Source organism: Vulpes lagopus, chromosome 7, assembly GCF_018345385.1.
Source record: "Vulpes lagopus strain Blue_001 chromosome 7, ASM1834538v1, whole genome shotgun sequence".
NCBI classification, from domain to species: domain Eukaryota; kingdom Metazoa; phylum Chordata; class Mammalia; order Carnivora; family Canidae; genus Vulpes; species Vulpes lagopus.
Window position 1 is genome coordinate 87,540,918 of NC_054830.1, and position 17,370 is coordinate 87,558,287.

The following is a 17,370-nucleotide window of genomic DNA, read 5'->3' on the forward strand; positions in this document are numbered from 1 at the left end:
GAGAAAATTTATCATTGACTGAGGTATAAAATTTTAACAAACAGGGCAGCCCAGGTGGCTCAGCGGTTTAGTGCCACCTTCAGCCTAGGGCGTGATTGTGGAGACCCACGATCGAGTCCCGTGTCAGGCTTCCTGCATGGAGCCTGTTTCTCCCTCTGCCTGTCTCTCTGTCTCTCTCTTTCTCTCTCTGTGTCTCTCATGAATAAATAAATAAAATCTTTTTTCTTATTTATTTATTTATTTATTTATAAAGGTTTTATTTATTCATGACAGAGAGAGAGAGAGAGAGAGAGGCAGGCAGAGACAAGGCAGAGGGAGAAACAGGCTCCATGCAGGGAACCTGACATGGGACTTGATCCTGGGTCTCCAGGAGCAGGCCCTGGGCTGAAGGCGGCGCTAAACCGCTGAGCAACCGGGCTGCCCAAATAAATAAAATCTTAAAAAAAATTTAACAAATAGCATTTGTACTTATAAAGCTACAGTAATTAAGATAGTGTGGTACTGGAATATACATATATAAAATATATATATATATAGCAATGAAATAAAATTGAGAATCTAGAAATGAAACCCTTTACCTATATATAACTGATTTTTGACAAAGGTGTCAAAATAATTAAGTGAGGAAAGAATACTAAATAATGTTTGTTGAAAGAATATTTCTACAAACGTTGCTGGGACAATTAGATATGCAAAAACAAAAGAATAAAACTGGACTCCTATCTCACACCATATACAAAAGTTTATTTAAAATGGATCATAGATCTACACTTAAGAGCAAAACTATAAAATTCTAAGGTAAATCATAGGCATAAATCTTCCCAACTTTGGATTAGGCACTGGTTTCAAAACCATAATCAACAAAAGAGAAAATAAACTATCAAAATTTAAAACTTTTGTGCTTCAAAAAACACCACTAAGAAAATGAAAAGACAACCCACAGGAGAGAAACTTTGGAAATCATTTATCTGTTAAGAGACATGTCTCTGAAACATAAAAATATTTCTTATAATAGTAAGAGATAAATAGCCCAATTAAAAAATGGGCAAAGTGGGCAGCCTTGGGTGGCTCACAGGTTTAATGCCACCTTCAGCCCAGGGTGTGATCCTGGAGACCCAGGATCAAGTCCCACATCAGGCTCCCCACATGGAGCCTGCTTCTCCGTCTGCCTGTGTCTCTGCCTCTCTATCTTTCTGTGTCTCAAATAAATAAATAAATAAATAAATAAATAAATAAATAAATAAATAAAATCTTTAAAAAAAAAATGGGCAAAGGAGGGGTGCCTGGGTGGCTCAGTCAGTTAAATGTCTGACTCTTGATTTCAGCTCACGTCATGATCCCAGGGTGGTGAGACTGAGCCCCATATTGGCTCCCAGCTGCTCAGCATGGAGGCTGCCTGAGATTCTTTCTCTGGCTCTGCTCCTGCCTCCGCTCACATGCACACACTTGCTTTCTCTCTTCCTTTCTCAATCTCTCTCTCCCAAATAAATATATAAATTGGGAAGAGTTAACATGGCAGAGGAGTAAGGGGCCCTAAGTTCGTCTGGTTCCTGGAATTCAGCTACGTAGTTATCAAATCAATCTGAACATCTGAGAAATCAATCAGAGATGTAAGAAAAGAAATGTTGCCATTTTAGCAATAGAAAAGCACTACTTTTTGGAAGGTAGGAGGTGTGAATCTGGGGCAATATATATTGGAGGATATTGTGAGGGGAGGGAGCCTTCTTAAGGAGGCTACTGCAAAGTATTAAAGCAATGGAGCAGAAAATTGGAACTTAGAGAAGTCAGCTATGGTGGGGGAAGTCAGCTATGGTGGGGGCAGTCAGGTGACAAAATGGGGCAAAAATCTCAGGTGGGACAGCAAGTCTCAGGATCCCTGGGGTCACCAAAAGAACGAGAGTGCCTGAGTACAACAGAGTTCCCAGGCATCAGAAAGGGGAAACTGGCCGAAAACAATGAGTCTAGGTGCCAGCTTTCAGCTCAGTGTTGCCATAAACAGAACCGCTGCATAGTCTCACAACTGCTCTCTGGACAGGGACCCAGCAATAGAAAGAAGCACGGCCAGAACCCCCTCCCTCCCCTGGGAGGAATGGCACATTCCTGGGAGGAATCCTCCCCTGTGGATCCATGCCACAGGAGTTAGAAAAGTTTGGAGACTCAAAACTGGGTCATGTGCCTGAGATAAAAGCATTCAGGTATAGACTGGGTGAACACACAGTTCAGACCGAAATCAGAAAGACAAGAGTGAATGACTGCCTTTCAGTGAGGGCTCTCTGAAGAGTGAAGGGGGCAAACTTCAGCTTCAGGATTAGAGATTGCAGTGCTGTCATCTCCCCCACCCCGCCCCCATTAGTCTTTAGGGAGCAAAACAGCACCACATAGTGCAATCTTGAGTTTTTTTACACTGAGCCTGACCCTCTTGGCAGCAGTGGCACATTTCTACCAGTCTAAGGACATTGGAGAATCAGCACAACAGGCCCCTCCTCAAGAAGAATAGCAGGAATGACTGGCTAGCACAAAGTTTACTGATCATAGAGAACAGAAAATAGGTATTCAAGTCCATGATATATAGAGAGCCCTCCTTGAAATCAATAAAAATAGGTCAATACTGGTGCACCTGATCGGCTCAATTGGTTAAAAGTCTGCCTTGGGCTCAGGTCATGATCCCAGAGTCCTGGGATCAAGTCCCACTCAGGCTCCCTGCTCAGTAGTGAGTCTCCCTCTTCCTCCACTCCTCTGCCCTGTTCATGTTCTCAATCTCTCTCTCTCTCAAATAAATAAATAAAATCTTACAAAAAAACCCAAACAGGTCAAAATCTTGACATATAAGAGTGAAACTTGCAAATTTCAAAGATAAAGAGAAAATCCTAAAAGCAGCTTGGGACAAGAGGTTCTTAATCTACAAGGGTTAGAAACATAAGGCTGGCAGCAGATCTGTAAACTTAGACATGGCAGTCCAGAAAGAACTAGCATGATATATTCAATATGTTAAATGGGAAAAATATGCAGCCAAGAAAATTTTACCCAGCAAGGCTGTCATTCAGAATAGAAGGAGAGATAAAAAGTTTCTAGGACAAAAAAAAAAAAAAAAAAAAAAAAAAAAGCTAAAGGAATTTGTGAGCACTAAACCACCCCTGCAAAAAATATTAAAGTGGATCCTCTGAGCAAAGAGAGAGCCTAAAAGTAACAATGGCCAGAAAAGAATTAAGACAGCCTTCTGAGACAGTGACTTTACAGGTAATACAATGTTACTAAATTTATATCTTTCAATAATTACTCTAAATGTAAACAGACTAAATGCTCCAATCAAAAGGCACAGTGTATCAGATTGGATAAAAAAAAAATAAGAATGATCGATATGCTATCTACAAGAGCCTCATTTTAGACCCAAAGACACCTCCAGACTGAAAGTGAGGGGGTGGAGAACCATTTACCATGCTAATGGACATCAAAAGAAAGTTGGAATAGCAATCCTTATACCAAACAAATTTGATTTAAACCAAAGACTGTAATAATAAGAGATGAAGAACACTATATCATAATAAAAGGGTCTATCTAACAAGAAGATCTAACAATTGTAAATATCTATGCCCCAAAGCTGGGAGCAGCCAACTAAACAAGCCAATTAGTAACAAAATTAGAGAAACACATTGATAATAATACAATAATAATAGGGGACTTTAACATACCACTCACACCAATGGACAGATAATCTAAGAGAAGATCAACAAGGAAATAAGGGCTTTGAATGACACACTGGACCAGACGGACTTCACAGATATATTCAGAGCATTTCATCCTAAAGCAACAGAATGTACATTCTTCTTGAGTGCTCATGGGACATTCTCCAGAACAGATAACATACTGGGTCACAAATCAGGTCTCAACTGGTACCAAAAGACTGAGATTATACCATTGTAGTTTCAGACCACAATGCTTTAAAACTTGAACTCAACCACATGAGAAAATTTGGAAGGAACACAAATAAATACATGGAGGTTAAAGAGCATCCTACTAAAGAATGAATGGGCCAATCAGGAAATGAAAGGATTTTTAAAATACATGGAAACAAATAAATATGAAAACATGACAGTTCAAAACCTTTGGGACACAACAAAGGTGGTCCTAAGAAGGAAGTATTTAGCAATACAGGCTTCTCTCAAGAGACACAAAAAAATCTCAAATACACTACCTAACCTTAGACCTAAAGGAGCTGGAAAAAGAATAGCAAATAAAGCCTAAAACTATCAGAAGAGAAATAATAAAGATTAGAAATCAATGATATAGAAATAAAAAAAAAAAAACAGTAAAATAGATCAATGAAACTAGGTGCTGGTACTTTGAAAGAATTACTAAGGTCAATAAACCTTTACTAGCCAGACTTATCAAAATGAAAAGACCCAAATAAACAAAATCCTAAATGAAAGAGGAGAGATCACAACCAACATCAAAGAAATACAAACAATTATAAGAGCATAGGATGAGCAATTATATGCCTACAAGTTAGGCAATCTGGAAGAAATAAATGCATTCCAAGAAGCATATAAACTACCAAAACTGAAACAGGAAGAAATAGAAAACCTGAACATATCCATAACCAGCAAAGAAACTGAAGCAGTAATCAAAAATCTCCCAACAGGGACGCCTAGGTGACTCAGTGGTTGAGCATTTGCCTTTGGCTCAGGTCATGATCCCAGAGTCCTGAGAGGGGAGTCCTGAATTAGGCTCCCCGCAGGGAGCCTTTTTCTCCTGCTGCCTGTGTCTCTGTCTCTCTGTCTCTCATGAATGAATAAATAAAATCTTAAAAAAAAAAAAAAATCTCCCAACAAGAGTCAAGGGCTGGATGGCCTTCCAGCAGAATTCTACCAAACATTTTAAGAAGAATTAATGCTTATTTTTTGAAGCTGTTTCAAAGAATAGAAATAGAAGGAAAACTTCCAAACTCATTCTATGAGGCCAGCATTACCTTGATCCCAAAACCAAAGATCCCACCAAAACTGAGAATTACAGACCAACATCCCTAATGAACATGGATGCAAAAATTCTCACCAAGATACTAGCTAATAGGAGCCAACAGTACATTAAAAGGATTATTTATCATGACCAAGTAGAATTTATTCCTCGGCTGCATGGGCAGTTCACAACATTCTCTAATCAACTCATGTGATACACCACATTAATAAAAGGAAAAACAAAACCATACAATTCTCTCAATAGATGCAGAAAAAAGCATTTGACAGAACAGAGCATTATTTCTTAATAAAAGCTCTCTGCAGTGTAAGGATAAAGGGAACATATATCAATATCATAAAAGTCATGTATGAAAAACCCACAAATATCATCCTCAATGGGGGAAAACTGAGAGCTTTACCTCTAAGGTCACAAACATGACAGGGATGTCCGCTCTCACCTTTGCTGTTCAACACAGTACTACTGAAGCCTTAGCCTCAGCAATCAGACAGCAAAAAATAAATAAATCAAGGATCTGAAGCAAAAAAAGAAGTCAAACTTTCACTCTTCACAGATGACATGATACTCTATGTACAAAACCTAAAAGACTCCAACTAAAAACTGCTAGAACTGATACAGGAATTCAGCAAAGTTGTAGGATATAAAATCAATGCACAGAAGTCAGTTGCATTTCTATACCCTAACAATGAGCCAGAAGAAAGAGAAATCAAGGAATTGATCCCATTTACATTTGCATCAAAAACCATAAGATACCTAGGAATAAATCTGACCAAAGACGTAAAGGATCTATACTCTAAAAACTATAAAACACTTATGAAAGAAATTGAGGAAGACACAAAGAAATTGAAAACCATTTCATGCTCATGCATTGGAACAACAAATATTGTTAAAATGTATAGCTTCCCAGAGCAATCAATATATTCACTGCAATCCCTATCAAAATACCACCAGCATTTTTCACAGAGCTGGAACAATCCTAAAATTTATATGGAACCAGAAAAGACCCTGAATAGCCACAGAAATGTTGAAAAAGAAAACCAAAGCTGGAGGCATCAGAATTCTGGACTTCAAGCTGGTTACAAAGTTGTAATCATTAAGAAGATACTGGCACAAAAACAGACACAAGATCAGTAGAACAGAACACAGAACCCAGAAATAGACCCTCAACTCTATGGTCAACTAATCTTCCATAAAGCAGGATAGACTATCCAATAGAAAAAAAAGACAGTCTCTTCATTATATGGTATTGGGAAAATTGGACAGCCACATGCAGAAGAATGAAACTGACCACTTTCTTATACCATATACAAAAATAAATTCAAAATGGATCAAAGACCTAAATGTGAGAAAGGAACCCATCAAAATCTTAGAGGAGAACAGAAGTAGCAAGCTCTGCGGCCTATGCTGTAGCAAATTCTTGCTAGACATGTCTCCAAAGGCAAGGGAAACAAAAGCAAAAATGAACTACTGTGACTTCATCAAGACCAAAAGCTTTTATCCAGCAAAAGAAAGAGTTGACAAAACTAAAAGACAACCCACAGAATGGGAGAAGACACTTGCAAATGTCTTATCAGATAAAAGGCTAGTACCCAAAATCTATAAAGAACTTATCAAACTCAAACACCCAGAAAACAAAAAAAAAATCCAGTCAAGAAATGGGTAGAAAACATGAACAGTCATTTCTCCGAAGAAGACATACAAATGGCCAAAAGACACATGAAAATATGCTCAACATCACTCATCATCAGGAAAATACATATCAAAATCACGTATCACCTCACATCTGTCAGAATGGCTAAAATTAACAGCTCAGGAATCAACAGATGTTGGCGAGGATGTAAAGAAAGGGGAACCCTCTTACGCTGCTGGTGGGAATGCAAACTGGTACAGCCACTCTGGAAAACAGTATGGAGGTTCCTCAAAAAGTTAAAAATAGAACTACCCTACGACCCAACAATTGAAGTACTAGGTATTTACCCAAAGGATACAAACATAGTGATCTGAAGGGACACCTGCACCACAATGTTTATAGGAGCAATGCCCATAAAAGTGAAACTATGGAAAGAGCCCAGATGTCCATTGACAGATGACTGGACATGGATGGGGACACACACACACACACACACACACACACACACACAGGAATATTACTAGCCCATCAAAAAGAATGGAATCTTGCCATTTGCAATGACATAGATGGAACTAGAGGGTATTATACAAAGTGAAATATGTCAGAGAGAAAAACAGCATACAATTTCCATTAAATGTAAATTTAAGAAACAAAACAGGGGAAGGGAAGGAAAAATAAGATGAAAACAGAGAGGGAAACAAACTGTAAGAGACTCTTAACTATAGGAAACAAACCGAGAGTTGCTAGAGGGGAGGTGGGTTGTGGGGTGGGATAACTCGGTGATAGGCATTAAAGAGGACACTTGATGTAATGAGCACTGGGTATATGCCACTGACGAATCACTAAATTCTATCTCTGAAACTAATAATATGCTATATGTTAATTAAATTGAATTTAAAGAAAACAATTTTTTAAATAAAAAATTTTTTTAAATAGTTTTTAAAAAATGGGCAAAGGATATGAATAGTCATTTCTCTAAAGAAAATATAGATATGGTCAATAAGCATAGGAAAAAAGGCTCAACACCAGTCACTAGGGAACTGCAAATCCAAACCATAATATATCACTTCACACCCATTAGGATGACTCTAATCTAAAAAGACAGGGTATCCCTGGGTGGCTCGGCAGTTTACAGCCTGCCTTCAACCGAGGGCGTGATCCTGGAGACCCGGGATCGAGTCCCATGTTGGGCTCCCTGCATGGAGCCTGCTTCTCTCACTGCCTGTGTCTCTGCCCCTCTCATTCTCTCTCTCTCTCTCTCTCTCTCTCTCTCTCTCTGTGTCTCTCATGAATAAATAAAAAAATCTTTAAAAAATAAAAAAAATAAAAAGACAGGTAATAAGTATTGGTGAGGATATGGAGAAACTGGAATATCATACAAGGCTGGTGCAAATGTAAAATGAATGCAGGTGCTTGGAAAATAGTCTGCCAGGTCCTCAAAGAGTTATATATAGAATCAGCAATTTTACTCCTTGGTATATACCTAAGAGAAGTAAAAGCATATGTTCACATAAAACTCACACATCAATGTTCATACCACCATTATCCATCATAGGCAAAATGGAAACAATCCAAATGCCATCAATTGATAAATACCTAACTGTGGCATAACCACACAATGGATTATTATTTGGCAAAAAAAGGGAAATTAAATACTGATGCATACTACAACACATATGAACCTTGAAAATATTATGCTGAGTGAAAGAATCCAGCCACAAAAGACCACATATTGTATGATTCTATGTATATAAAATATCCAGGATAGGCCAATTTACAAGGACATAGAGTAGAGTGGTTACCTAGAGCTAGGAGTGGTGGATGAGGGGGGCGAGGGAAGGGATACTGGGTTTTACTGGGGAGATTAAAATGTTCTAAAAGTTACTAAGATGATAGTTGCACAACTCTGAATACACTAAAAACAATTCTGAGTTGTACACTTTAAATATACGAATTGTATGGTATGTATTATATCTTAATAAAGGTATTTTTAAAAAATAAGAGCACGTGGATGGCTTAGTCAGTTAAACTTCTGGCTCTTTGATTTCAGCTCGGGTCATAATTTCAGGGTCATGAGATCAAGCTCCACATGGGCCTCTGCACTGGATATAGAGCCTGCTTAAGATTCTCTGTCACCCTATGCCCTCCCTCTCACTCAGCAGAAGCTCTCTCTCAAAAATAATAATGATAATAATAATAACAATACTATGCAATGGCTCTTAACATTAAAAAGGGATGCCTGGAATGGCTTAGTGTTTGAGCATCTGCCTTCAGCTCAGGGCGTGATCCCAGAGTCCCACAGGGAGCCTGCTTCTCCCTCTGCCTCTCTCATGAATGAATAAAACCTTAAAACAAAAAACAAAAAACCCCCCAAAACTAAACATTAAAAGAAATATTTAAAGCTATAAATAAGATTGAAAGCTGAATCAATAATATGCCATAGGAAGAAAATAACTACAACAATATGTACCTATTGTATATTTAGAATGTAATTTAAAAGAAGTGAAATGGATGTAATATGTCCTATTATAAATGTACTTACTGTCGCTCCATGCTGGCTATTTCCTGATTATCTTCTTTAACCTATAAAGGCATAAAAAGAAAATAGTACTTAAAGAATTACTCATTGTTAGGGTACCCTAAACACAATTTCCTTCTAAGGTATGCTGTATCAAAATGTCAAATGTAGTCTCTTTCTTGAAACCTAGTTCTTAAAACTCAACCTTTCAAGTTAAAAAACATATCATTAAGGAACTATTCACTGATTTTTTTTTCCTTTTTTCTCAAAGGAAGGGTGATGACTTATACAGCTATACCTATCCACATGGCACCATGAGGTTAACATATCTTCAGGCCTAGATCGGTTTACATAACTATCCAGAATTTCCAAGATTTCTAAGACTGTTACCCCTCACCCCAACCCACACACATAAGGCAGAGGGTGCCAGGTTTAGTAATTGCCATTACAACTGAATTTCAGATAAACAATGAGCAACTCTTAGGGCATGTATATACCATGCCCTAATACACCATGCATACACATATACACACACACTACTCTAAACAATTATTCACTGACTTCTGAAATTAAAACTTAACTAGTTGTTTTGTATTTTATCTGGCAATCCTATCTCAAGACCACACTTTCTCTCCCCTGCCTCCAACAATCTCTTTCCAAGGAACTTCAGAGATTCTAGATTATAATACCTTTCTGGAATGACTCTAATACTTAAATAGCTCCCAAGTTGATCCCTAAGGTTCTTCCAAACCATTTGGGTTCAACCTAAGACCACAAAGGAGTCTCATTTGTAGGTTCCTGATGGGTGCTATTCCCAAATATATATATGCATTTATCCTAAGGGCCCTTTAGTTAAGAGGTCTCATTATAAACAGGCTAATTATAACAGTGCTAAATTAAAGCTAACCTTGGGTAGTAATAAAGGTACTGAATACACGTGACACAATCAGGTGACATACCGTGACTTCACAGGACATTTTAGTTCCATTCACTTTCATGGAGACATGGATGATAATAACCACAAAAACTTATTAACCTTGGAATACTTCATTTTTTAAATATGAAGCCCCAAACACATAATGGAATAGATCTTCAATAAGATCATCAAACTGGGGGCACCTGGGTGGCCAAAATTGAAACAGGAAGAAATAGAAAACCTGAACATATCCACAACCAGCAAAGAAACTGAAACAGTAACCAAAAATCTCCCAACAGGGATGCCTAGGTAGCTCAGTGGTTGAGCATCTGCCTTTGGCTCAGGACGTGATCCCAGGGTCCTGGGATTGAGTCTCACATCAGGGAGACTGCTTTTCCCTCTGTCTATGTCTCTGCCTATGTCTCTGCCTTTCTTTATATATCTCTCATGAATAAATAAATAAATAGTCTAAAAAAAAATAAGTGACCAATAAAGAGGGCTTTCAGTGTCCTTTCATGGATCCAAAACATGAAAAAAAATGGCCAAAATGTGCACAAAGACCATATAAAATTACGACTTAAATCAAGAAACAGTTTATACGAGAAATGACTTTCACCTAGATTTTCTTTGTCAAATAGTTCATCTTAATTTAGATGAAACTCACTTTTCGCTGTTTTTTTTTAAGACAATAAATGTACTGGATTTCTGTTCAATTCATATGCCTTAAATCAAATAAATCAATACATTTACCATATCTTGATATAGTAAAATAAGTATTTTTGTTTTTTGTTTTTTTCTACCTGCTTAAGTAATCTCTCTCTCTCTTCCATTGGAGATCCCATGCTTTTGTCTTCAGCAATCATTTGGTCTCGATGGGACTCCAACTCATAAAGTTTCTCATGCAGCAATACAGCCTCCTGTTTTACTTGGGAGTGTGCTATTTCCTGAAGGGCACAAAAAGCATAAAAATTTAATTAGGATTTTATCAAAACCTATTCTCAACTAGGTTTCAGTTTATAAGAATAAGGACAAATTTAAACCATCAGCATCCTTAAATAGAGGTATCAATATCTACAGTACTCAATAATGCTCCAAAGCACATTTGTAAATTAGAAGAATAAAAATAAACCCCTTTTCCTTCATAAGTTATTTTCAGTCTAAGATTCACGAGAAAATGGGAGTTTATCTTATCTTCTAAATATAAGACCTGAACAAGGATAAGGCAACTCTACCAGTGGGAAGATAATAAAGAAAACGTCACAATGTATGTACAACTTTAATCACAATATTAAAGTCCAAATAACTGATCTCTAGAGGGAATATATTCTTATATATATATGAAATACACACACATATATGTGTGTGTGTGTATATATAGAGAGAGAAAGAGAGAAAGAGTCATATACATACTCTACTACAATGTTATTGGTTGAATTGTGTCACCCAAAAAGATACGCTGAAGTCCTGGTAATCTCTAGTACCTGTGAATATTATATAACTTAGAAATAGGGTCTTTGCTGATTTAGTCATGTTAAGACGAGGTCATTAGGGTAGACCTTAATCCAGTATGACTGATGTCTTTAGAAGACATGCAGACAGAGACACAGAAGGAGAGTGTCATTCAATGACACAGGGAGAAAATGGGGTGATGCACCTAAAATAAAGCAACGAATACCCAGGACCGACAGGTACCACCAGAAGCTGGAAAGAGGCCAGGAAGGAGTCTAAAAGTCTTAGCAGAAGCATGGCTCTGCTGACACCCTGATTTTAGACTTCTAGGCTCTAGAAAATTTGTTGTTTAAGCCACACAGTTAGTGTTATCTTATTATAGCAGTACTAGGAAATTAATACACATAAGCAGAATAGTTATTGTGTATTCACCACTGTTCTACTGTTTATGAAGAAAAAATGAAGGCTGTGGTAACTTTATGAGATAACTAAAAAAGCTAGGGTTGTTCATAGTGTAGAGGAGGGAGAAAATGGCATTTGAAGCTGTTCTTTATTGATCATTCGTTCTGTGTCAGGCACTGTATTCTGTGTTCTCTATACACTATCTCTAATAGTCAAGGCAACTGTAATCATATAGTTATCACCTCTGTTTTACAGATGAAGAAACTAAGGATCTGAGATCTAAATAATTTTCTAAGTTAACAAAAATAAAAGCTAATGATGATATCTGAAACTAGGTCCACAGTATGAACAAGGTCAAATTTTTAAGAGACAAGACCTCCTCTTTTTTGAAAGCCAAAGAGAAGGAATCTTAAAAGGAAAAAGTGAATTAGACGAAGTCTGAAAGCCTATTTAAAAAACACAATATAGGAGCACCTGGCAGCCTCAGTTGGTGGAGAGTGGGTCTCTTGATGTTAGGGGTTGTAGGTTTGAGCCCCATGTTGACTATAGAGATTACTTAAAAATAAAACCTTTTAAAAAAAAGAAAGCATCGTATATATAGCTCAATAATGGATTAGCTTCAAGTCAAAAAGTGTGATAATAAAATATAGACAGAAGAAATGCACATATTTTGGGGTATCCCTTTTCATAATTATCTCCCCTTTCCTTTTGCTTAATCATCCTAACTAGCTGATCGATATTTGACATGTTTTCTTGAAGAACAAGTCCAAAAAAAATATAAGGAATCTGGCAAAAGTTAAATAGAATTAATGACATATATTCTTTATATATATATATATATATATATATATATACACACACACACACACACATATACACAATATATATTATATATGATAAAAATATATATTTTATTTATTTAAGAGATTATATATTTTATTTATTTAAGAGAAAGAGAGCGTGCGAGCAGAGGGAAGAGAAAAGGGAGAGGGACAGACTCCAAGATGAGTGAAGAGCCCAATTTGGGGCTTAATCTCGGAACTATGAGATCATGACCCGAGCCAAAATCAGGAGTCAGATGTTTAACCAACTGAGCCACCCTGTCACCCCACAACTTATATATTCTTAGAGAATACTGTAAGTTTTTGTAAAATTTCATGTTATTTTAGGCACACATGTGTGTACTGATGCCAAAATGTGGTATCGATACAAACACTAAATCCAAGGATATAGTTTACACCTCTTCCCGAAGATACTAAATTTGCCAACTGAAGTAAGACTTGACATTCCCCACACACCCTAAAACAGATAATGAAGAATTCTGTAGGCCAGCTGTGTTAATACTGAATATGGTCCTTATTCTTCAAAGCATAATTCTATTACCAGAGAGATCCAAAAATATTAAAATTATATATACTCACATGTAGACAATAAGTAAAGAAAGCCATCTTAACTTTTTTAAGCAAACTACTCTTTCAACAGCAAATTTCTAAAAGAATTCCAAAATACTCATGCTAATTTCTTTTGCAAGAGAGATGACAGCAATTCTGTCAATCTACAATTGTTACTAATCCTATCATCATGATACCTACCTGAATCCATAGGAAATCAGGAAAAGCAGGTAAGGTTTGAGGTATAGACAGTATACTGAAGTGTAAAGGACATGAAAAGGTAGTTTGCAGAAAAAGAAATCATTGGCCAACAAATATATAAAGAAATACTTAATTTCATTCATAAATAACTGAAAATTAAAACAAGATAGAAATGTTTACCTATCAAACTAGCAAAAATGGAAAAAGTGAATAATGTTTGCTATTAATGAGTGGATAGGATAACAGGCCCTCCCTTAAACTGAGTCTAGAAGTAGAAAATGGAACCACCTTTTTGGAAGGCAATTTGACAACTTTACATGTTAGAAGTGTGTAATTTATCTTTTGACCCACTGCAAAAAATTCATCTGAAGACCTACTCATTTAACTTTGCATAAAATGCATGTTTTCACTGCAGCATTGTTTATAACCCCAAAAAACTATAAACAACCTGCTCATCTACAAGGCTGTACTATAGTCATGCAATGTAACACAATGCAGTAATTTAAAATAATGAGGGAGATCTCTGAGAGCTTATGTGAATAAATATTCAAAAGAGAATGTTAGGTGAAAACAAAACCATGCTGCAGACAGTACATTATATGGGCATTCCACTTGAAGTTTTCCCAATAAAACCAAGATAAGGGGATCCTTGGGTGGCTCAGCGGTTTGGCGCCTGCCTTTGGCCCAGGGTGTGATCCTGGAGTCCCGGGATCGAGTCCCATGTCGGGCTCCTGGCATGGAGCTTGCTTCTCCCTCTGCCTGTGTCTCTGCTCCTCTCTCTCTCTCTCTCTATCATGAATAATTAAATAAAATCTTTAAAAAAAGTTAAAAACCAAGATAAGACCATAAAATTGTTATAAAGACTAAATAATACTGGCAATCTATGTAAAGAGCTCAAAAAGCACAGACTAAGCTCTCAAAAAATACAAAGTAGTTCTCTCTGGAAAGAGGAAAACAAAATAGGCATTTTCACTTTTCATCTTATTTAATTTTTTAACATAAACACGTTTTTTTAAATTAAACTGCTTTAAATAAACAACATGTAAGCATTTACACCTTTAAAATGATGAACTGATCTCTTCACTCGTTTTTAATTTCTTGTGCATGTCTTTAAATTACCATTAGATTTTGCATGTCTTAGCATGGCAGAATGATTTTGCATACAGTAGGTACTCAATAACTGAAACTAATTTCTCACCAAAGTAGGATATTTGTGGTGCTAAATGGGAAAAAAAATCATACCTCTCTTAGAAAATTACTAAGTAATACTTGAATGAGTTCCATTAATATATGTAATATGTAGCTGAATTATCTTTTGTAGCTAATAGAAGAACCCTTATTTGATTTTATACTTACAGCTTCCAAGCTCTCTTTTTTCATGTTCAGTGAATCTAATTGTTGTTGAAGTGTGTCTAACTCCTAAAAAAGGGAAAAAAAGCAAATACATATACAAGTTATATTTAAAATGTGTTTCTCAACATTTCAGATATAGATATGACAAAGTAAACGTTATAAACATATTCAACTCATATCTTGCTACTTGATTAAAATTTAACATTATTCTATTTTTGATCATTTCATAATGTATAAAAATACTGAATCACTATAATGTACACCTGAAACTAATAAAATATTGCATATTAATTACACTTCAATTAAGAAAATAAGTTCGTGTTACTCAATCATAGGTTGAAACGTACCCATTCACAATCCTAAATTTTGAGTTTATAATTTGCCTGTTCTACTGCAAGCTTTTCCTAATTTCATCCAAAACAAAATTAAGTTTTTCAGTTTTTGAAAAAAAAAACACCCAAAACACATTATTTCTATTTTTGCCAATTTAACTATTCCTAAAAACTTTGCCAAGATCTACCTTGAAAAATACTTTGAGCTTGTCAAAGGTAGCCAGATCTTTTCACAGTGAATCATCTCAATCAGAGAAGGACAAACATTGTCAATCGGAGAAGCACAGTGCATCATCACTGTGTTTTGAAAATATTAAATATCAGCAGCTTTCAAATTCATGATGTTCTTGTTTAAAGTTATGATTTTTAATTTTTATTTTTTAAACCATGTTTCCACATCCTTTGCCTAATTTCTTTTAGGGCCAAGACATATAGTAATTTATGTGGCTCACTCCTAAGGAGAAGATTTTTTAATCTGATTACTTATTATTCAAAAATAGCTGTGCAAGATTAGCTACATTTTGATGGTATTTTGGCATTTATATTATACTCTTTCTTCAGTGTTTTATTCTAGTTTATAAATCCTGACTAAAATAAAAAGTTAAATTGTCCATGAAGTAGTATCTGAGAAACCAAAACCACATTCACTTTTGGCATTTGTGCGGACTCATTCTCTATTAACTGTTTGGTTAAGGGACATCTGGGTATGTAAGGCCACTAACTTGCAAATCTGAGTCACCACCATGACTGTATGTTGGGAGAATTCTCAATAACCCCTCAGCAGATTCCCAGATTGCTTATTTAAACACCATGATTAGGAGGCAAGAGCTGTTCAAATCAAGGACACAGAGGTAAACGATGTGCTGCTTATTAGGCAGGAAAGAAAGTAAGCATCCCTATTGCTTTAGTATATGAGGTTCTTTATTATTTCCATCAACAGTTCATTTATTTCTTTATTTATTTATTTTTATTTTTTTTTTAACAGTTCATTTAAAATAAAGTGTTTTCATGTATCTTTATGACATGCAAAAGTGAAAGATGCATAGGAATGAATAATACAGTAAGATTAGGTCATTATGCAGCATAAAAAAAATAAGTTTTCTATATCAGTGCTTCTTAAATTTAAATGTCCATCCTTAAAATTATCTGGGGACTTTAAGATTCTAATCAGTAAGTAGGTCTAGTCAAGTTCTCAGGGATGCCAATGCTGCTCATCTTTAGATCATATAGTATTAAGACTTCTAAATGCTTGGACCAAGTAGTGATTAGTATTACCTGCAACAATTTCTCATTTGTGGTTTTCATTTCTATATACTTGACTTGTTTTTCAGGAGACATGTTTTTGATAATGCCATCTGCTGCTTGCTTTTCCTGTTCAACTTCTTCTTCTACACTTCTAATTTGTTTTTCCTTCCTGAAATCAAAAGTATCCAGTATTCCTCTTACTACATTGAGGGGAAAAACATCAATAAATTTTACTTAGGGTAAAATCATTCAACATAGTTTGTAATCCTTATAGATGTACAAAAAATTCTATTTGGAGAACTAGTGGTAGGTTGCCAGAGGGGAGAGGGTGAGAGATGGGCAAAAATGAAGGGGAGAGGTCCTTATAACTAGTACAGGCTTCCAATTATGGAATGAATAAGTCACAGGGATGAAAAGTACAGCATGGTAATAGTCAGTGGTATTGTGATAGTGCTGTATGATGATAACTTGTGGTGAGCATTGACTAACATATAGAACTGTTGAATCACTATGTTGTACACCTCAAACTTAACATTACGTGTCAACTATACTTCAATTAAAAATTAAGAAAACAGGAGAATCCCTTATACTTCTGAAAAAAAATGTTGCCCTCATCAGCAGACTTATTTCACATCTTTCTCTTTTCAATCCCCAAATCCTTCTATTTCCTTACTGTTCATTTTCCTTTACTTTCTTTTTCTTTTTTTTTAAAGATTTTATTTATTCATGAGACACACACACACACACACACACACACACGGAGAGAGAGAGAGAGAGAGAGAGAGAGAGAGAGAGAGAGAGAGGCAGAGATACAGGCAGAGGGAGAAGCAGGCTCCATGTAGGGAACCTGATGTGGGACTCGATCTCAGGACTCCAGGATCACGCCCTGGGCTGAAGGCAGGTGCTAAACGGCTGAGTCACTCAGGGATCCCCTTCCTTTACTTTCTTGCCAAAAAAAAAAA

At 36.2% G+C, this 17,370-nt stretch overlaps 1 protein-coding gene across 4 annotated transcripts in view; it reads right to left on the reverse strand.

The window, feature by feature from the left end:
- The window catches only part of IFT74 (intraflagellar transport 74), a 107,810-nt gene that overhangs the window by 59,309 nt on the left and 31,131 nt on the right, over window positions 1–17,370 (reverse strand). For all 4 annotated transcript variants that reach the window (XR_005988827.1, XR_005988826.1, XR_005988828.1 and 1 more), the window contains exons 9-12: window positions 16,439–16,577; window positions 14,835–14,897; window positions 10,836–10,979; window positions 9,144–9,184 (exon numbers count right to left, since the gene is read on the reverse strand). Coding sequence is in view for 1 of the 4 variants with exons in the window: in XM_041761193.1 (XP_041617127.1) it covers window positions 9,144–9,184; window positions 10,836–10,979; window positions 14,835–14,897; window positions 16,439–16,577 (387 nt within the window). In the remaining 3 variants the exon portion in view is untranslated. The remainder of the gene's footprint in view (window positions 1–9,143; window positions 9,185–10,835; window positions 10,980–14,834; window positions 14,898–16,438; window positions 16,578–17,370) is intronic.